Source organism: Ursus arctos, unplaced genomic scaffold (genome assembly GCF_023065955.2).
Source record: "Ursus arctos isolate Adak ecotype North America unplaced genomic scaffold, UrsArc2.0 scaffold_10, whole genome shotgun sequence".
Lineage (NCBI taxonomy): Eukaryota > Metazoa > Chordata > Mammalia > Carnivora > Ursidae > Ursus > Ursus arctos.
The window spans coordinates 59,295,360-59,317,635 of NW_026622764.1; the positions used below are offsets into that span (position 1 = coordinate 59,295,360).

General features: G+C 39.2%; 1 protein-coding gene across 3 annotated transcripts; it reads right to left on the minus strand.

Annotated features, from left to right (window-relative positions):
- Window positions 1-494: 494 nt before the first annotated feature.
- Window positions 495-16,729, minus strand: CKAP2 (cytoskeleton associated protein 2). 3 transcript variants are annotated; one of them, XM_026493195.4, is made up of 9 exons: window positions 16,326-16,729; window positions 15,284-15,365; window positions 9,838-9,916; window positions 8,859-9,721; window positions 8,194-8,398; window positions 6,745-6,915; window positions 4,940-5,009; window positions 3,146-3,386; window positions 495-2,019 (listed from the first exon to the last, which is right to left on the minus strand). In XM_026493195.4, the coding sequence occupies exons 1-9, from the start codon at window positions 16,393-16,395 to the stop codon at window positions 1,764-1,766; spliced, it is 2,037 nt and encodes a 678-aa protein (XP_026348980.1). In that variant the 5' UTR covers window positions 16,396-16,729; the 3' UTR covers window positions 495-1,763. The 3 variants fall into 3 exon arrangements, with proteins under 3 accessions (XP_026348980.1, XP_026348981.1, XP_057164915.1); XM_026493196.4 differs by having other exon boundaries at window positions 9,838-9,913; window positions 16,326-16,489; XM_057308932.1 differs by lacking the exon at window positions 16,326-16,729 and adding an exon at window positions 15,706-15,819.
- Window positions 16,730-22,276: the final 5,547 nt, after the last annotated feature.

Consider the following 22,276-nt stretch of genomic DNA (forward strand, 5'->3'; position numbering starts at 1 on the left):
GACACTTGATAACTGTACTTAAGCACCTGAGAGGAGAGAGACCTGTGTCTGTAAAGGTTAGCGCTAGGATTATTTAAGGAGACAGATTTTCCCACAGTTGAGGGAGAAAAAACACTCTATAAAACTTTTCCAAACAGAATGGTTTATCTCAAGTTCCCTCTCGCTGAGGCATTTCAAGCTACTCTATATGGCCAAATGAACCACGTGGTATGCTTATTATAAAGCTGAGTATAGGCCAGCTTGAAGTTTATCTCAAAATGGCATATTTTACACCATTCATACAAAGTATAAAAAAAAAATGAAGGTAAAAATTAAGGTAAATCATTAGATATATTGATAAATTTTTCAAAAGGAAATATACCATCAAACACATATTTAAGTATTAAAAACCCCAAGTCAAATCCAACTATAATGTATTTCAAAAGCAAGGCTCAAATTTATTCACTTTAGTTAAACTGCATTTCATATTTGCTGAAATAAATGTCACTGAAACATCGCCATACAGATATATTTATTTATAAATATTAGGAACACAGTTTATAAAAGAACAAAACTCCTTTCTAGAGCATAAGACAATAGAACAAAGATAGGTGCTATTATACAAATGGAATGAGTGAACATAAGACTGTGATTTTCAAGCACATTTATATTACACACAGTTTTAAAACTCTCGAATCTTTGAAACTGTAGAATTGGTAGAGGATGTATTTAAGTATTAGTTTGGAGACTTATAAAACAATTTTATGGGTGATATTTAATGTGTGGGGAGAAGAAACGGTTTACTGTATATAACAATCATGTTTCAAGGGACATGACTTAACAGTAAAGATTTTATTTTATATTAGTTATATTAGTTATTTTAGAAATACTACCTAAATTAGAATGACATTATATATTCCTTCTCTAATTCCATTCTAATAGTCTACAACTATATCAAATGAAATGAGGAAAGTTAAAGTTTTAACATTTTAGACAGCCAAGTTACGAAAGGAACTAAAGAAACTCAGATTTAAAGTTTCAAATACCCACTGCGTTTGGCACCTTTTCTTTTTTACTACAAAGTATTTCCTCTTAGAAATGGGGCATTTAGATAATTATCATTTGTGGTGACCTCAGCTACAATAAAAAAGAAAGAAGCCAGCAGAGACCACAGACTCACCAGCACTGATGGAAGGCGAGAGTGAAGAGGCCACAAGAGACCACGGCAGCCTGGGTAAGAAGAACTGGGTGGAAAAGCAAGCTAAATCTTCCATGTCTTCACTTCTGAAGGGGGTCACTCTACATTGCAATTACTGACTTTCCTACTGATCCAGAATTAAGGAAAGGCAAAAAAAGTCTGTATTCTGTTTAAAAGCTGGCATGTGTATTATAAATTTTAAGAACATGTAAGTTTTAAGAACATGCAAATATCTAAATTCTACCTAGAACACCTCTTCTGCCACAGCATTACTTATATTTAAGGACTAACAATGTAAGACTATTAAAAGTGAACAAGTCAACATTATGATCAAACCTGTTTATATTCGGGGAACATAGTAAACTACTTGACAAAATCTACCTTTCTTAGAAACTCCCTCTGCTGAGATTGACATGGTAGGATTAGCTTTGTGCTGCACAGAAGGCAATTCCTGCTATAACGTGAACATCAGTAAAAGAGCTTACTGCCGTGAATACTTAGGTACTTGGCCAACACCTAAGAGACATACACAACAAGCAAACAAAAGACCCCAGGAACAATAGAAGCCCTACTCCTCATCATCACTTTATTTCTCTTGTGCTGTTCCCGTCTCTGAGTACATCGGGCATAGTGCTGCATTAGGACGGCATACAAAAGCATCGGTTTCCCCTCCCAATTCTGTTAACTGCTCCAGTGAAGACACACATGGATAATGGTCTTTTAACATATCTGGCAATTTAGAAGTCTTCTCTTGAATACGTCGAGAACGCCTAACTGGTGTCAGAAACTTTAGCTCTTTAAATGTAGTATCTGTGTGGTCAAACTGTATCTTCTTTTTTACACTGAAAAGACACAAAATTATTCCCAGAGTTAAAAAACATTAACATTTTTACTTTGTCCTTTTACACCATTTATCATCATATAGCTTGTAAGTTACAACCATGTGACTGCCTTTTACAAAAAGAGGTACTGAAAGCTCCTTGTGTTAGGAACTTATTCTTTTCTTTATTTGTTGTCACAGTTTGTACTCAGTAGATTCTTGAATATCTGTACAATTGGCTAATTGCTCAATTCCAAAACCCATTATCAATAACAAACAGACATTAAAGTAAAATGATGTCAAAGTTTTCTTTTACAAAATGGCAATATTTACGGTAAAAACAAAGCTAATACAGTATTTTTTTTTAAAGATTTTATTTATTTATTTGAGAGAGAGAGATGGAGCTAGCATCAGAGGTAGTGAGAGAGAGCACGAGTGGGAAGGAGAGGCCGAAGCAGGCTCCCCGCTGAGTAGGGAGCCCGACGCGGGGCTCAATCCCAGGACCCCGGGATCATGACCTGAGCCAAAGGCAGACGCTTAACCGACTGAGCCCCCGAGGCATCCCCAAATACAGTATGTATGTATGTATGTATTTATTTTCAAAGATTTTGTTTATTTGACAGAGAGAGACAGCCAGTGAGAGAGGGAACACAAGCAGGGGGCGTGGGAGAGGAAGAAGCAGGCTCCCAGCAGAGGAGCCTGATGTGGGGCTCGATCCCAGAACGCCGGGATCACGCCCTGAGCTGAAGGCAGATGCTTAACGACTGAGCCACCCAGGCGCCCCCCAAATACAGTATTTAAAAGGTGAAGTGTCCAGGGGTGCCTGGGTGGCTCAGGCAGTCGGTTAAGCATCCAACTCTTGATTTCGGCTCAGGTCATGATATCAGGGTTGTGAGATCAAGCCCCGCACAGGGCTCCACACTGGGTGTGGAACCTGCTTAAGATTCTCTCTCTTCCCCCCCTCTGCCCCTTCCCCCCAACTTGTGTGCCCCCTCTCTCACAAAAAAAATAAAAAATAAATAAAGATGAGTGTCCCAATGATATTTGTTTGAAACCTTTCTAATTGGAAGCTAAAGATATTTAGATGCCATATTTATTATTCCTAAACAGAAAAGCAAATCACAGCACATTACATTTTGAAAGTTTACCTTTGTAGGTACGGTGTGGTAGACACATTATATTTAATTAAGCAACTTCCCCTGGTTTCTGTACTGGGGGTTTTAACATCATTGGTTGGATCTTTTGCTTTGTCATCTTCCTCTTCTTGAAATACCACGTTTCTAGGTTTCTTCTCCATTTCCGGTCTTCCTGACTCTGGATTAACACCTGTATCTTCACTGTCAACTTCTTGGATACATTCCTTAGTTGCACAGGCCTCAGCATTTTCTCCTATAGAAATACATTCAGAGATTAAGCTGTTGGTCAAAGTTAAAGAGCCAAACCAGAAGACATTAAAGTTATTCATAGTTGGTCAGATTTTCAAAATAGAAGAACCAAACTGCCATCTCCTAACCATGACTTTTCCTAAGCCAATGCTGTGGACAACGACTAACAAATATTCACTATCACCTATGGGTTGGGATTATAGGTGTAGATATAAGAATGAAACCATCCCTGTCCTTTAAGTTCACATTCCATGGAAGAGACAAGCTCGAAAATAATTAAAATGAGAAAAATTCTATATAGCTGAGGCAAGAACAAAGGATTATGGGAACCCATAAAATGGAACCACCACCTTTGCTTGAGGGACAGGTAGAGGGCTAAGGAAAGCTTCACAAACGACATCTAGGCTGGGTCTTGAGAAACGAGTACTTGATAAGACCAAAGAAGACAATCTTGGTTATGAAGCTTGGAAGGAAATGACCTCTTAAGATAACATTAATGGGCCAGCATGCTTAGAATATAGAGTGAGGAGCAAGGTGGGAATGCGGGGAGGAGGCGATGAGTTCAGAAAGATAGAAAGGGCTGGATTATAATGAGCTTTACATGCAAGAAGTTGGGTTAAAAAAAAAAAAAAGAACTGGAGAAACAGAGATACAATCAGATTTTACCACTATAAAAGATGGTTTAGAATGGCGAGGAATGAAAAGGAATGACCTGTGATGATAAGAAGACAAACAAGGCTATGGTTGTCTCTAAGCAGGGTGGTAGAGAGGCAGGCATCAGTGAGAAGGAGGGGCCCAATTTACGAGTTATTTCTAAGTTGGGACTTAACAAATGAACGCATGTGCACGTCTGAATGAGTGTGCAGGTATATCGGGGGCATCTCTTCTAACAGTTCTTGCTTAGGCATCTTCGATGGCAGAGGAGTTTCTTTTCTTTTTGTTTTTGGGAGGAAGAGATGATGGTATGGGGAAGCAATGAGGGAAGACAATGAATTCAAAATAAAACATGCTCAATGTGAAATACTTGAGACATCTTGATAAATCCAGCAAGCTGAAAAGACCTCTAGATTTGACTATTAGGCAATTATTAGAGATTTGTACCAAGAGATGTTTCAGTTATAGGATATATCTGAGTCTAGAAAATGTTTACATTTCATAATGTAAATGACAGCTAATGAATCTCTTCCCACATCTACTATCCTCAGCAAAGAGAATTCTTGAATGAGCTTCTCTAGACCATAGAACAGATGATAGAATGAAACAGATAAAATTTTAGAGATCATCTAATCAAACTGCCTCATTTTTAACACAGGGAATTAAGGCCTAGAGAGATAAGGTAACTTTCACAAACACTCAATGATAAACTTGGGTTTTGAACCAGACATCCTAATTAAAAATTTTTACATTACATAAGACCACTGAATCTCAGAGGTATGTCCACAGATGTAAGAGGAGAGAAACATCCTACAAATTTAAAAAGCTTAAAAAGATAAAAGAAAAATAATTCAAAGAAATCTAATAAAATCACAATTCACTTGAAGAAAAGTAAAAACTTACCATATTTCACTTTTTCTTGACCCTTCATTGTTAGAATATCTGCAATTGCATGTCGCATCTCTTCGATAGGCTTAATTTTTTTTAATGAAGAAAATACAAGTTTTATATTCTCAGATATTAACTAGGTTGTTCAAGTCAAAATTATTTAAAACAGTGATTATTCTTCACACTTTAAAACAAGGCAGTGGTTCTTACATCATGTTTTTTTCTCAGAATACTTATTTTGACACGTGAATTTTTGAAAATGACTCTTTCCAATTTATAGCATAAAAATGAACAGAAGGGGTAGAATTATCAGATTAAAATTTTTCCCCACAATTTTTCTTAAGCCTCTGGTAACTCTTAACTGCTTGTCTGATATAAACAAAATTAATGGATAAGTAGCAAACTAACATTAATATCTATTAAAGAGCTGATAATATAAATGTACAGTGAATTTAATATAAAGTTTACTCCTTTTCTCCTACATTCAAGTCCACGGTTACATATTTTTTTCACATGCTATTAAGTGCATCTCTGAATAGCTCAAGGTTTACCAACCTAACGTTTCCTTCATTCAAATTCAACAGTTTACCAAGTGTCCATTATATGCCAGGACATATAAGTACCTACTGTGTTTCTTTGTACTACCATGATTGCTAATGCAACATACTTGAGATAGTATATAAAAGGGAAGTTCTGGCTCATATTCTTAGTTCTAGAACGTAGTCCTGAACTACTCACTCATCCTGCTTTCAATTTTCTTGGCTAATTTTAACTTGTTTTCTACTTTCTGCTCCAGTGTCACAGCTCTCTCTTTACACCCTGCTTTCTATGTGAGCCCTTGTCTCCAGTTATGGATGTTAGCTATTCTGCCCTAAGCTGCCTTAAGTAATGTCCCTTCCGGTTCAATGTAGTGGGAACCTCACACCTCCTTCCAGGTCGGATTCTGTCAAATACAATTACCCTTCAGCAAAGTGTTGTTACACATAATAGCCTTTGAGAGAGTATCTGCTGAACATTTGATTTATGATTCAAGTGCAAGGTCGAGTAGCATCTGTTGGCTTTGCTGTGACTAACGTGAGTAGACCTTTCTTAAAGAAAGGTTAAAGAAAAGAATGTTTTAAAACTCTCTCTGTAAATAATCTTCAAAATGCATTTTTGGGAAACTTGGTTAAAAGGAAATGCATTTTAGAAACATTTGACCATAAAAACAAAAAACCCAGCCGAACTGAAAAACCTAGAGATACAATTTATTCTATACTCAGAGCCTTTTATAGGAAGAGGGGAGAGGTGTGGTATCAAACCACTATGGCACTAATATGTTAGGGAAACTAGTTTACTGCCATTTTCTATGAGTGGGCAGGACCAAACATACGGCATAAAAATGTGAGAACATTTAAGAAATGCTCAAGTGAAAGACTTCTTTCACAAAGCCACAGGACCTGCTAACATTTTAAAAGTTAATTTAATTCTACTTGTTTTATATTCATTAAATAAATTTTAATATTAAAAATTCAATTTCCCAGATTTCTTAACTAGGAAATGTGCAAAATGACGTTATGCTAAAATATTTCTCACAGCAAGTTTCTTTAATGTACATTTCAGTGTATATCCATCTTCTAAGGTCTGATTATCACTAGCTCATGAGCAAGTTTTAGAAGGCTGAGAAACAGCTTTTATGGTATATGATTGTTGTGGCCTTTAAACATTCATTACTACTACATACGTAACCACAATTTTATCAGGTTATGTTGTGATGTGCTTCAAAATAACTCTGAATCCTTTACACTGTATTAGTAAAGATCAGTAAGTTTTAATCGTACCTGAGCCCCTGCCAGGATAGCTTTCTCATAGATTGTGATAATATTTTCAATAGGACTTGTGAGTGGTTCAATACGTGCAAGGCATATCCAATATTTAACAAGTTTTTTGGCATCTGGAATATTTTTAATCAGGTCATTCAGTATCACCAATATTTCTTCTTTTGGGCACCCCTAAAATAGCAAGAAGTGAAGTGAGTGATATCCTTTAGCCTCTAAACGATGAACAATTAAGGAAGTGTACTATAATCAAGATCAATGATGAGAGAAAAAGTTGATAGAAAATTATTCATAAAAATATTCAGTGTTCTCTTCCTTACTCCAAACTCATTCTGAATGGCTAGCAAGAAGCCATGGGTACAAAGCATGGAAACAATGAAATACTAGTTGAGAAAAATATTAGTCAAAAATGACTGTCACTTCACTTGGTCATGATGATTATCCTTTTATATATATTATGCGATTCAATACTTGATTTAGAATTTTTGCAACTACCAAATGTTTATAAGGGGGATAGCTTGCAGGTTTTTAAAAACAGTCTTTGTCAGGTCTTGATATTAGGGTTAAAATGAATGTGTAATGGTTGATATAAGTAAGAGCTAGGGTAGGGCAGAGAACGTCCACAGTATCAGTGACAAACCCCAGCTGAGCAGAAGTAAGAATATAATCAGGGAAACTCCAATCCTAATTTTCACTGGTCTTCAAAATCACAGAAAGCTTAAAGACACTCATGAAGACCAGATTAAGGTCTGAAATCATACTCCATATAGTCAGTCTTGCTAGGGATCTTAGACAGCATGGGTGATCAAATCAAGATTAAAAAGTAGTCAGGAAACCAGGGATGTACTGTATGGTGACTAACATAATATAATAAAAAAGCATTAAAAAAAAAAAAGTAGTCAGGAAATAAAGGAAATATTCTGGAGTTATTATACTCTGTAGGACTTTGGTCCAAATAGTGAAATGCTACAATAAGTTTAAGACCATGATGATGTTTGTTTCGATTAATGGAATTTTGTTTGCAAATATTTTAGTTAACTTGAATTTAATCTGAGGTAATGACTCACTAATATATGTTGTTAGTCTTCAGTAAAATATGTAATGAGTAGAAAAAAATAATGTGTGAATATGCTGAAGGAATGTAAAAAATAGAAGTATCAGAGTGACTATCCACCCCAGCCCATTCTATATACACATCTTAAAGGAATACAATATTGATAAGTAAAAAAAGAAATTCAAGTAAAAAACCTAATTATCCCTGTGATATATTTATATGACCTCAAAGCAAATGCCGTCCATTACAGGCTAAAGAGAATCTCACAATTAACATTACGTCTACATAACATCACCAACACATTACGTGGTCAAAAGAATGACAAGGTAATTTAGTAAGAGAATATTTATAAGAGAATTTACAAACTATAAAGTACTGCACAAATATAAGGACCGTACCTCATTAATCAGGTTGAGGCATTCAGAAAATGTCTTGTTTACTTTTTCAGTAAATAATCTTTGTTCGTCTTCCTCTACCATGGCTGTCCAAAAGGACCCGACTGAGTTTTCGTTTTGCCCTCCAGGCTCAGGCTGGGTAACCACTGAGCCGGGAGGCCTTTTCAGCACTTTTCTCTTGCCAGCTTTCCACTCACTCAGACGAGCTCTAGAGTTAGAAGCAGGATATAAGCATTACTGTGATACTGATGACAGAATTCCGTCCGACAGAGAAGTTAAAAAATAACTCAGGTCTTTAAGTAGTTCCACACCCGTGGCCCACACGTAGGTTCACAGGTTCGAAGAAAAAGAAATACTGAACATATCAACATTCGTTACGTGCACCAGCACCCCAAGATTGTGTTTTTAAATGGAGAGGTTATACGATATTTCCCGATTGTATTAAGCACTGTGACTCAGATTACATTACAACGACCTAATGAAACATACTCAAGCATAATAACTTAGGTCTCACTGTTCCACAGCATCAGTTGGGTTCAGTTGGTCTGAATACGACAGACGAGGATCCCCCCACACACACAAATGCTAACACACTCAGGGAGATGCTAAGCCAAATTCACAAGTGGTATTCTACCGAAAATTAAGCCCCCAAAATTACATCTACTTACTTTCTCTCTTCTGCTGTTTCTTTGGGCTGAGCTGATCTATCAATGGTTGTTTTTGCTATAGTGTGTCTGCGAGGGTCACTGCTTTTTGATTTCTCTATCAGTCTGGTGTTAGAAGGCGCAGCAGGCCTGGCTACAATTTCAGAGGTCAGGCTTCTCGACAGTGTCTTCTTTCTCGCTCCATCCTGAGAACTGGTTTTGGCACTAGAGGAAACCGCGTTTGATTGCAGTAATTCTTTCTCCCGAGGTCCTTTCCGGATTGTAACATTGGCCGTGGTTCTCCCGATGCCTTGTTTCACAGCGCCCTGAGCACTGTCGCGGTGGCTTCTGATAGGAGGCCGTACCAGCTGTCTGTCCTGAGATGCGGTGCCCCCAAGTCTAGTGGTGGTCACCACGTTTGGGGCTCTATCACTTCTCACTGTCGCACTGCGGGTGTCTGCGGGCGGAGGCTCTGGGGCTTTAGGGACAGCAGCTGACGGTTTCTTCGTTGTTGCAGAACGCTCATCTCTGACTGGTAGGGGCTTTCTAAATGAATTAATCTTAGACTGAACAATCTGGCCACGGTAGGACCCAAGCACAAGCTTCTTGGATGTGTTAGCATCTTGCTTTGGTTTTTCTGTGGATATTTGTTTCTTTTTATTGTTGTTTTTAAGATGAAACACTTGGCTTAATGTCATGTGTTGACTTGGAGGGTCATCTTTAATTGGTACGGACTGTCCCATTTGATTATTATCCTCAAAATTATGTGTGTCGATTGCTACTGTTGAATTGGTTGATTCATTAGAAGGTCTTAAAGGAATACAATTTTTTCCCATTGTTATATGATTTTTGTTCCCAGGAGGTCTACTGACATTTTCTTTACCAGCCTAAAAGAGTGATTTAAGACAAATCAGTATTTCAGAACTCATTTCTATAAGAGTTTAGGTAGGGGAAAGGGGGGTGGGGAAAGGGACAGTTTAGGAAGGCTATGTCCGTATCTTACCATTTTTGCTTTAAATTTCAGAACTTTTGTCTCTTCGCGGACCTGGCCCTCAGAATTCATCACTTTCTGGTCTCTACTACTTTAAAAAATAAAAAATGAAAAAAAAGTTTAACCATGTATCAAGGAAGTTTTCTCTTTGCGGGGAGGAATGGGAGAATATTCACAATCATCTGACTTTGTAATTTTAAATTGAGGCAAGAATGGAGCTGAGAGTTATTTGTCCTTTGTCTTTATTATAGGGTGACTGAACAGTGTAAACAAGATAGCTGAGGAATTTAGAGATATTTTCTTAAAAATCTTAACACCCTCCCCACATAGAATCTGTAAACACCTGCTAATCTCATTCCAAACCATTCTTCCTAGTCACTCAAACAAGTCCTCAAAATCTTTATTAAGCAACATTTTTTTGGGTTAGTTTTAAGTACTCAGTAAAGGACTTATATCAAAAAAAAATTTAAATATAGCCCCTCTTCAAATAAATGGTTTGGGGAAATCTGGATAACCACAAGCAAAAGAATGAAAGTGGACTAATTTCTTACACCATACACAAAAGTAAACTCAAAATGCATTAAAACCTAAATATAAGACCTGAAACCATAAAACTCCTAAAAGGAAACAGAGGCAGTCAACTCCTGGCCATCAGCCATTCTTCTTTCTTTCAACACTTTCTTCACATGCTACTGACCACCGGCTCTTCTCCTTTTCCTCCTACCTTTGTGGTCCACTTCTATTAAGTCTGTCTCTCTTCTTCCTAACCTCTGAGCTAGGGCTCAAAGCTGCATTTCCGTTTTAAATTTTGGGGGGCACCTGGGTGGCTCAGTTGGTTAAGCATCTGCCTTCAGCTCAGGTCATGATCCCAGGGTCTTGGGATCGAGCCCCCATGTCGGGCTCTCTGCTCAGTGGGGAGTCTGCTTCTCCCTCTGCCCCACCCCCCAACCCCCCCAGCTTATGCTCTCTCTCTTGCTCACTCTCTCTCTCAAATAAATAAATAAAATCTCTAAAAAAAAATAAATAAATTTTTAATTTCTCTTCTGCCTTTTTATTTTAGTTTTATACTTCTCAGGGTCTCCTCCTTGTCTGTCTGTGCTAACAGAATCCTAGTACTTAGTCTTACAATCGCTGACCTTTTTAACTGCTAGCTAAAAAACATTTCAGGATAAGGAGAATCCACCTTATTCACCTGTCCAGGATGGAGAGTTATATGAAAATAAGTTCTGTTCCATTCTGTCTTGTTATGATAAAACTGCCCTCACAAGGTTCCTAAGCATAGGTACCTTAAAATACCCACACTAGAGACTGTAAAATAAAAGGATATAATTTTGAAAAGCTGCAACTCTGATTGTTTATTTAACAATTTCTTGCTCAAGTAACAATATTTAAGTTGACATGTGTTTTCTGAAAGGAATAAATATAGTACTTGTGAGATTTCTTGGTAAAGCCAGAAGAATTTCAGAGTTTTCTTTTCTTCCCATTGTGTATAATAGTATTATAAATCTTCTCAAACTCAATACGCAAGAAACAAATAAATCATAAAATAGGCAGAAGATATGAACAGACACTTTTCCAATGATGACATACAAATGGCTAACAGACACATGAAAAAAATGTTCAAAATCATTAGCCATCAGGGAAATTCAAATCAAAACCACACTAAGATACCATCTTACACCAGTTAGAATGGCAAAAATTGACAAGGCGAGAAACAACAATTGCTGGAGAGGATGTGGAGAAAGGGGATCCCTCTTACACTGTTGGTGGGAATGCAAATTGGTACAGCCACTCTGGAAAACAGTGTGGAGGTCCCTTAAAAAGTTAAAACTTGAGCTACCCTATGACCCAGCCATTGCACTACTGGGTATTTACCCCAAAGATACAGACGTAGTGAAGAGAAGGGCCCTATGCACCCCAATGTTCATAGCAGCATTGTCCACAATAGCTAAATCGTGGAAGGAGCTGAGATGCCCTTCAACAGATGACTGGATTAAGAAGTTCTGGTCCATATATACAATGGAATATTACTCAGCTATCAGAAAGAACGAGTTCTCAACATTTGCTGCAACATGGACGGGACTGGAGGAGATAATGCTAAATGAAATAAGTCAAGCAGAGAAAGACAATTATCATACGATTTCTCTCATCTATGGAACATAAGAACTAGGAAGATCGGTAGGTGAAGAAAGGGATGAAGATGGGGGAGTAATCAGAAGGGGGAATGAAGCATGACAGACTATGGACTCTAAGAAACAAACTGAGGGCTTCAGAGGGGAGGTGGGTGGAGGAATGGGATAGGCTGGTGATGGGTAGTAAGGAGGGCACGTATTGCATGGTGCACTGGGTGTTATACTCAACTAATGAATCATCGAACTTTGCATCAGAAACCAGGGATGTACTGTATGGTGAATAACATAATAAAATTAAAAAAAACATTAAAATTTAAAAAAAAAAAGAGTATTATAAATCCCATGGCCCAGTTGAATTCCTTGTTTAAATAAGTAGTTGAGAGTCATTCTCTTTACTCACTCTCTAGTAATCTTATCCCACCTCAAAGTTTTAAATAAATACCATCTACAAACCGATAATTCCCAAGTTTAAATCTCTGGTCCCAATCTCAACCCAGCCCTTTAGACATGTAACTATTTGGCATTTCCACTTGGATGTCCTGTTGGTACCTCGAACTTAGCATGGCCAAATCAAAGCTCCTGATTCTCCCATGCCTCCCTCAGTCTTCCCCATCTCAATATATGGTATCACTATTCTCTCAATTATTCAAATTAAAAATCTGGGATCATCTTTCTGTTTTAAATGAAAAAATGTGGGATTTGTAAAAGAAAATGCAAAGCATTTAAAGTAACCTATTAATGTAAAGTTAAAAAGAATTTTTAAAATTTGGAAATAATGCCAAACTTACATAAAGTTGCAAAATTATATATAGTTCAAAGAATATTCCTATACTGTTTACACAGATCTGCATAGTGTTAACCTTCTATTCCATTTGCATTATCATTTGCATTGTTTCTGAACATGTGTATGTGTGGAGCACGTGCAATTTTTTCTACCTGAATCTCTGAAGTCAAGATATATACACGATTACCTTTAAACCCTAAATGCTTCTGTGTTTATTTCCTAAAAATAGTGACTTTCTCTTACATAACCATAGTAGTTATCAAACCTCTAAATTCAACTTGATATGCCCCTTAATTTACTGTTTATGTTCTAGTTGAAAACCAACCTAATAATGTCTTGTCTAACATTTCCCCCTCCACGGTAGGATATAGTATTAACGGTCAGGTATCGGATTGAGTGGTAGCTCTTCATCTGGAACATTCAGGGTCATTCTTTCTTTCATGTCCCATCCATACCTAATCCATCACCAAGTCTATCATCTCTGCCTCCTAACTATAAGCACCATCTGACCACTTGCAACCACAAGGAAGGGTATGAAGCATTTACAAAGACAAAACACAGCAATAACTGTGTGGAGAAACTACAGAAACCAGGAGTAAGAGTAACTCAAGAACCAGTGCTCTGTGTGTAAAGCCACTAAGAGATCATGAAATACTAGCTACTGCTTATTGGGCTCTCTCTATATACCAGGCATAACACGATGCATTCATTATCTCATCTGATCCCCAAGAAACACACATTATTATCCCATTTCAATATAAGTAAATGGACTCAAAGAAGCCATGTAACTCCCTTGAGGTTACACAGTTGTAGTGGCAGACTTAGAGAGTCCAGCCCTTATCACTCAAAAGCCAATGCTCTTAGAAAGCCAGAAAGAGGGGCGCCTGGGTGGCACAGCGGTTGAGCGTCTGCCTTCGGCTCAGGGCGTGATCCCGGCGTTATGGGATCGAGCCCCACATCAGGCTCCTCCACTGGGAGCCTGCTTCTTCCTCTCCCACTCCCCCTGCTTGTGTTCCCTCTCTAGCAGGCTGTCTCTATCCTGTCGAATAAATAAATAAAATCTTTAAAAAAAAAAAAAGAAAGCAAGCCAGAAAAAGCCTAAAGGATGTTACTAACAGTTATTTCTAGAGGGGGCATTTGATCTTCTGCCTTATATACTTTCATGGGGCTTTGTTTCAGCCACAACCATGTACTATTTTTAAAGTTTTAACAGGGGCGCCTGGGTGGCTCAGTCATTAAGCGTCTGCCTTCGGCTCAGGGCGTGATCCTGGCGTTATGGCATTGAGCCCCACATCAGGCTCTTCCGCTACGAGCCTGCTTCTTCCTCTCCCACTCCCCCTGCTTGTGTTCCCTCTCTCGCTGGCTGTCTCTATCACTGTCAAATAAATAAATAAAATCTTTAAAAAAATAAAAATAAAAAATAAAGTTTTAACAAAATAACACCAAGATATTCCTATGGAGGGTTGAGACTAAAACAAATGATCTCTAAACATTTAGGGAGGGCCACCTCCTGAAGAATAACCATCCATGCCTCACCCCCTCTCTCCCTCTCTCTCTCTCTCACACACACACAGAGTAAAAACCTTGCTAAATTAAGACTGACCTTTGTAGCACTGCATAAACCATAAGTCAATATTTTGATATATACAAACACTTTGCTTTAAAATTAATTATTTCATCTTAGAGTGTGATTTAATTTACACAGGAAACAATGCTGAGCTATCCAAGAAGGTATAGTTACTGAGCACTTGAAATGTGGCTAGTCCAAATTGATGTGTGAAAGTGTAAAATACATACTAAGATTTTGAAAACTCAGTACCAAAAAAGGATGTAAAATATCTCAATAACTTTTAAGAATTACATGTGGAAATTATAACATGGGATATATGGATTAAATGTTATTACAATTCATCTTTTAAAAAGTCTTTTCAGGAGGCACCTGGGTGGCTCAGTCGGTTAAGCTCAGGTCATTATCTCACGGTCCTGCGATTGAGCCCCACCACAGGCCCTGAGCTCAGCAGGGAGTCTGCATGTCCCTCTCCCTCTGCCCATCCCCTGCTCATGCTCTTTCTCTCAAATAAATAAATAATATATTTAAAAATATATATAAATAATTACATCAAAAACTAATGATGTACTATATGTTCGCTAATTGAACATAATAAAAAATATATGTATATATGTATGTGAGTGTATATATATATGTATATACATATAAATAAAAAGACTTCTCAAATGTGGCTGCTAGAAATTTTTTTGTAAGATTTATTTATTTAAGAGATAGAAAGAGCCAGCTGGGAGAAGGGCACAGGGAGAGGAAGACAAGCAGATGCCCCCTTGAGAGGGGAGCTGGAAGTGGGGATCAATCCCAGGACCCTGAGATCCGACCCGAGCCAAAATCAAGAGTGGGTTGCTTAACCCACTGAGCCACCCAGACACCCTGAAAATTTTAAATTACAGTACAATTGTGGCTCCCATTACATTTTTATTAGACAGTTCTGATATAATTCTACAGATCTGAAACGAGAAAATTTGACCTCACCTGGGTATGTGATTTTCCTGCTTGTATGCAAAAAAAGTTTTTCTTTTTAAGATATGTTCCTTCAGTTTTTGTCTTCTTTGCTCTAAACAACAAAAAAGCAACAACTCAACATTTGTTACAACAATAACAGCAAATAAATATTCACTAAATGAACATCGTACTTCGAAAAATGTTCTACTAGAGATCAGATCTGATATACAACAGAAAATTTCCCAATTCAGTATTGCCTTTGAAAAATAGTCCCATTTTTAAGAGATCATTACCATAAAAGGTCCCCACAATCACTGCACAAGAATCACATTCTCTCTTGTCTGAAAGTGAAAAATCTGGAGAATATCATTTTCAACATACGGTTACTGAAAGCCAAGCTTTAAGAAACTAAATAGCAGAGTCGAGACACTAGACTCCAAGTTCTAATTTACCAGAACTGGGTCGGGGGTGAGTTTCTTCCCTTGCATTTCCATGTCCAGGACAAAGAAATAACATTACTTCTGAAGACCCAGCCAACCCTGGATTTACGTAAAGTCGATTGTGTTAAATTTGAAGCATCAGAGACAACCCCACCTCTCCCAAAAATTCGCTCTCCACTCAGGAGGCGGGAGCGCCCTGCGCAAGCGCAGTCGGCACTCGAACGGGGCGCGGCCCCGCCCCCCGCAGGTCCCGAGTCCCCAAACCCGCGGGGCGGGCAGGAGTGCCGCGCACCCTCCCTCGCTAAACGGACTCCACCGCAGGCGTGTCTCCGCCACCCGTGAGTCACGCCCGGCCAGTAACGACCGCACGTGAGGCACTCAGCCCCGCACACTAACACCACGGACCGGGCGCCGCTCTGGTTGTCCATTTCGCTAATGCCGAGGATGTGGCTGAGAGAAGCCGAGCGATCTGCCCAGGGATCTCACCCAACTGGTCAGGGCTGAAGCTGGTCGGCGGACTCGAGGCCCTGGTCGATGAGTCCGAGCCACCCCCTCCCCCACGGTCGCCCCCCGTCCCCTCGAGCAAACGAGGCGCCCGCGGGTCGCGCCGCTCCCGCCACCGCGGCCCTCACCTCTGAACGCGGGCTGAGTCCTCTGGCTCGGGGGCAGCTGCAGGTCCTGGGGCACGGCTGGGGTGCTCATGGCTGCTACCAGAGGGGGATGCCTCTCGTCTCTGACAGTGAGGGACTGCGCCAGCCAAGGCCGCGGCACACTGAACACGCCGCCGGCTGGGCTGTAGAAGGCGCGGCGTGAATTGAATGAGCCAATGGGCGCCGAGGGGCGGAGCCTGGGCTTCGGGGGAGGGTTGTGCGTCTGCCAGTTTCAGTTAGGGCGGCTCAGCTGAGTCCCCAGGCTGGCCAACCCGGTCAGCTGGTTCAATGTTGGGCTTGCGACCTGGGGGGAGTGGGCCTGCCAAGTCCCTGCTGTGTGGCAGATAGGACTAGTCTTTGGACGCTCACAGTGAGTAGAGGAAGGCAGACTAGAAAAGTGCCGTTTGGCTGCGCTTTTTAAACCAGGGCGTGTTCTCTGAGGAGGCTGTAAGCATCGACTGCTGGACCGAGAGCAGGTGTATTTCCCTTCCCCCAACATGACTTCATAGCCATATGACAGCTAGGAAGAGGGACTCTCGGACTGCTGACAACGCTGACTTCTCCTTTGGCGGTCCATCCTGTTTATGCCCACGCAATGACTTCCCTCCGGATTCGTGTTCCAGGCCCCCTGGAGGTTAACGTACGCCCAGACCGGAATGCAGGAAGGTTTGCTCTGATCGTCCCTAAAGTGGCACTCAGAAGGAGCCACTTTAGGTAACTGTTTGAGCCGGGTTTTAAGCATGGACACCGATAGAAGGATACAATTTTTATATCTTCTGCACAGGTCTGAGAGCCTCCAGAGCTGGCTCTCAATGGTCAATTCTTCCCGTATTTCTCTGCTTTTTTCCTAAAGGCATCTTATGGTAGCGTCTTGCTAATGAGGAAGTTACTTTGGGATATTCTGTTGTTTTTTTCTTGCTGAAACGTCAGGTGTAACGTTGTGTAACTTTGCCTGCACTCGAGGCCAATTCTGGGAGAACCAAGAGCCAAACAGCACCGATCACCGGTCCTAAGACAACACTGCTGTTTGCATATTACTGTTAATATTGTCGGTGACCTACTACAGTTTCATCGGACAGGCTGGGTAACCAGAGATTCCCATTAAGTGACAGAGAACAGTTTAACAAAATAGAACAGTAAAAAAAAAAAAAAAAAAGTGACTCAAGAACATCCAAGTCATTATGCTAAGTGAAAGCCAGCCACAAAAGTCACACATATGGTATGACTCCATATGAAATACCTATAATAGATAAATCCACAGAGAAATGACACAGAGTGGTGGTTGCCAGGGGCTATGGGTAGGGGGAATGGGGAGAGACCAAAGAGCTATTCACTTTAAAAGGATGAATTTTATGTTATGTAAATTTCAGTATTTTTTTTTTAATGGGCATCATTAAAAATAGTGACTCAAAGTAAACCATGGAGAGCTCAATAGGCTGAGATGGTGGATAGAAAATCCTGCAAAACTGCTAGGTTTTCCAACATGGCAATCTCAGCCCCCCAATCTCCAGACTCAGCCACCCCAAGAATGGTATCTTTTTAAAGACACTTTTTAAAATATCATCATCCCACAATTATTGGAGGGAAGGCAGACCATTCTCTAAAAGATCTGAGAGAAGACTTCCTTTCAGAACAGATCTTCACCAACACAGCTGACCATTTAACTGCAGCCATCTGGAGTATAGCTGATCAGCTTCTTGTGAAAGGAAGGGAGAGCACCTGTGGGAGAACAGGATGGGACTATCCAAAGAATAGAAGGAAGACAAAGGCAGGATGAGGACAGAAAGTCTGGGGAGGGAGGAGCCTAAAGAAAGAGGAATTGGTCCAGTGTTGGGCACTGAAGAGGTCTAGTAGGATTGGGACTGAAAGGAACCATTGGATTCAGAAGCTAGGAGGTTCTGGCAAAAACACTCTGAGGACAAGTACAAAATATTGCCGAGAGAAATTAAAGAAACCCTAAATAAATGGAGAGAGATAAGATGCTTAGGGATCAGAAGACCCTATGTTGTTAAGATGTCCATTCTCTCCAAGCTGATCTATTCAATCCCATCCTAATCAAAATCCCAGAAGACTTTTCTATAGAAATTGACTGATTCTAAAATTTAAATGGAAATGCAAAGAATCTAGAGAGGCAAAACAATTTTGAAACAGAACAAAGTCAGAGGACTAACACTACCTGATTTCAAGATGTATTATAAAACCACAGTAATCAAGACAGTGTAGCTGGCATTGGTGTAAAGAAAAAGAAATCAATGGAATATAATAGAGATGCCAGAAATATACTCGGGCCTCTATGGTCACTTGATTTTCCACAAAGTTTCCAAGACCACTCAGTGGAGGAGAAGGATAATCTTTTCAACTAATACAAATACAGGGACCACTGGATGTCCACATAGAAAATGTTAACCATGACCCTTAACTCACCCCTTGTGCAAACAAAATAAGCCTCAAAATGGAATGTAGACCTGAATGTAAGAACCCAAACCATAAAACCTCTAGAAGAAAACATAGAAGAAAAATCTCGGTGACTTCGTGTTAGGCAAAGTTTTCTTAAATAGGAGACAGCATGAACTATAAAAGAAACAATACACTGGATTTCATCAAAATTAAAACCTTTTGCTCTTCAAAAGTCACTTTAGAAAACTAAACAAACTACAAAGCAGGAGAAAATATTTGCAAAGCGTATTTAATAAAGGACTTTCACCAGAGTATGTAAGCACTCTTACAACTCAATTTTTTCAATGGCAAAAAAAAAAAAATAGTATTTCACCAAAGAAGATCCAGGAAACCAAAAATAAGCACAAGGAAGATACCTAATGTCCTTAATCATCAGGAAAATGCGATTAAAATCACAATGAAATACCACTGACTATGTACTCACTAAAATGGCTAGTACTTAAAGGTAGACAATAGTAAGCTTTGGCAAGGAACTGGAGCTCTCATATACCACTGGTTGTAATACAAAATAATGTAGCTATCTAGGAAAGCAGTTTTGCAGTTTCTTATAAAGTTAAACATGCACTTACCATATGACCCAGCAATTACTCTTCTAGGTATTTACCCAAGAGAAATGAAAGCATGTACACAAATGCTTATAGCATCTTGATTCGCAATAGCTCTAAGCAGAAAATAACCGAAATCTCCATCAACTGATGAGTAGATAAACAAATTGTGACATAGTCATACAATGGACCACTACTCAGCAATAAGGAACAAAATACTGAATAATGCAACATGGATAAAATGAAAAAAAACTCAGTTTTTTCTTTTCTGTGCAGGGAAACACCCAGCTTCCCCTATTGTGTTTCTTTCCAGTGTGTCTTCTTTTCTCTCACACAGAATACTTCACTTCTGACACTTCTGGTCACCAAAGGTGTGGAGGTTTTTTTTCTCCACAACGAGCAATTCTCAGTGACACCAGCTGGTGTCCCGCAGTCGAACTCAGTTCTAACACAACCTGGAGAGAGTGTCAGCCACCACAGGCTAAGGACTCGATCCCTCAATCCCCCAAAAGTCCTTCCCTTCAACTTCAGAGGCCTGTGGAAACCTAGGTTATCACTTATGCTTCTCACTGAACCCCTTCTTGGGTTTGAATAATTTGCTAGAGCAGCTCACAAAACTCAGAGAAGTATTTACATGTGTTTACCAGTTTTTAAGAGGATAACATAAAAGATACAGATGAACTGCCAGGTGAAGAGATACATAGAGGAGGGTCCGGAGTGTAGGTGCTTCTGTCCCCGTGGAGTTGGGGTGTGCTACTCTCCTTGTGCGGATGAGTTCACCAACCTGGGAGCTCTCCAAACCCCCAACTGTTGAGAGTTTATGGAGGCTTTCTCATGTAAGCACAATCAATGATTAAGTCTGTTTCCAGGCTCTCTCCCTTCTCTGGAGAAGTGTGGGACCAGATGGAACCTGAAAATTTCAAGCTTCTTATCAGGGCTTTCTGGTGACCAGCCCCCATCCAGAAGACCACCAAGAGTCACCTCAATAAAACGAAAGACTTTCCTAGAGTGCTTATCACTTAGGAAATCACAAGGGTTTTAGGAGCTCTATGCCAGGAACCAGGAGCAGAGACCAATAAATATTTTCTATTATCTCACCATGAGTGAGTCTCAAAAACATGGCATTACATTTAAGAAGCCAGAGACAAAGGACTACATACTTCATGAATCCATTTACATGAAATTCTGGAAAAGACATAGATTCCATATGAGTGAAATCACGTGGTATTTTTCTTTCCCTGTCTGACTTATCTCACTTAGCATAATGCCTTCTATGTCCATCCATGTCGTCACAAATGGCAAGATCGCATCCTTTTTTTATGGCTGAGTAATACCGCGCACGTGCATGCACACGTGTGTGTGTGTGTGTGTGTGTGTGTGTGTGTGTGTGTACATGCCACTTTTTCTTTATCCACTCATCTATTGGTGGACACCTTGGTTGCCTCCATACCTTGTCTGTTGTAATTAATGCTGCAATAAACATAGACGTGCAGATATCTTTTTGAATTCGTGTTTTCATTTTCTTTAGGCAAATACCCAGTAGTAGAATTACTAGATCATATGGTATTTCAATTTTTAGTTTTTTGAGGAACCTCCATAATGTTTTCCACAACGGCTGTACCAATTTACATTCCCACCAACAGTACACAAGCATTCCTTTTTCTCCATATCTTAACATTTGTTTCTTGTCTTTTTGATTCTAGCCTTTCTGACAGGTATGAGGTGATATCTCATTGTGGTTTTGATTTGAATTTCTCTGGTAATTAGAGATGAGCATCATTTCATGGATCTGTTGGCCATCTGTATGTCTTCTTTAGAAAAATGTCTATTTATGTCCTCTGTCCATTTTTTTAATGGGATTGTTTGGTTTTTTTGGTGTAAAGTTATAAAAGTGTTTATATAACCCTGTATCAGATAAATCATTTGCAAATATCTTCTTTCATTCAGTAGGTTGTCTTTTTGTGTTGTTGTTGGTTTCCTTTGCCATGCAAAAGCTTTTTATTTGGTGTAGTCCTAATTACTTATTTTTGCTTTTGTTTTCCCTACCTGAAGAGACATATCTAGAAAAATGTTGCTATGCCCAATATCAAAGAAATTACTTCCTACGTTTTTTCGAGTTTTATTGTTTCAGGTCTGACATCTAGGCCTTTAATCCACTTTGATTTTATTTTTGTGTATGGCGTAAGAAAGGGGTCTGGTTTCATTCTTTTGTATATAGCTGACCAGTTTTTCCCAACACCGTTTATTCAAGAGACTGTCTTCCCCATTGTATATTATTCCCTTGTTTGTCACAGAATAATTGACCATATAATCATGTGTTTATTTCTGGGCTCTCTATTTGTGCCATTTGTCTATGTGTCTATTTTGTGGCAGTACCATACTGTTTTGATTACAGCTTTGTAGTGTATCTTGAAATCTGGGATTGTGATACCTCCAGCTTTGTTTTTCTTTCTCAAGATTGCCTTGACTCTTTGAGGTCTTTCGTGGTTCCATACGAATTTTAGTATTCTAGTTCGGTGAAAAATTCTATTGGTATTTTGATAGAGATTACATTGAATCCGTGTATTGCTAGTATCTGGTATTATAACAACAAAATCTTCCCATTACATACTTAAAAAAAATCATAGTGTGGAATAAATTTAAGTAGCAATAACAGCAATACATGTACCAGTTGTTTTGAACATTTTACCATTATTACAGAAGAATAACATAATTTTAAAAATTATATTTTAGAAGGGGAACATAACGCCTGCAGAAAAACAAAGCTCACAAATTAAGCTTTTCTTCTATTATCTCTAACTTTCTTCCCATATCTTTGTTCTGGTTTTGGTCCAAAGGTTTATGAGCTATGATATATAAGATACTTAGCTCAAAAGATGTATAATCTATGGGGTGTGTGTGTGTGTGTGTGTGTGGCTTTGGTCATGAGAC

What these genes read in the sequence shown, in the direction of transcription:
- CKAP2 (XM_026493195.4), bottom strand. Translation starts at nt 16,395, where the DNA reads ATGAGCACCCCAGCCGTGCCCCAGGACCTGCAGCTGCCCCCGAGCCAG. An exon ending in TGAAATTTAAAGCAAAAATG is followed by an intron (nt 9,722 to 9,837) that starts GTAAGATACGGA and finishes TCACTCTTTTAG; the next exon opens with GCTGGTAAAGAAAATGTCAG. An exon ending in CTATCCTGGCAGGGGCTCAG is followed by an intron (nt 5,010 to 6,744) that starts GTACGATTAAAA and finishes AAAAAAATTAAG; the next exon opens with CCTATCGAAGAGATGCGACA.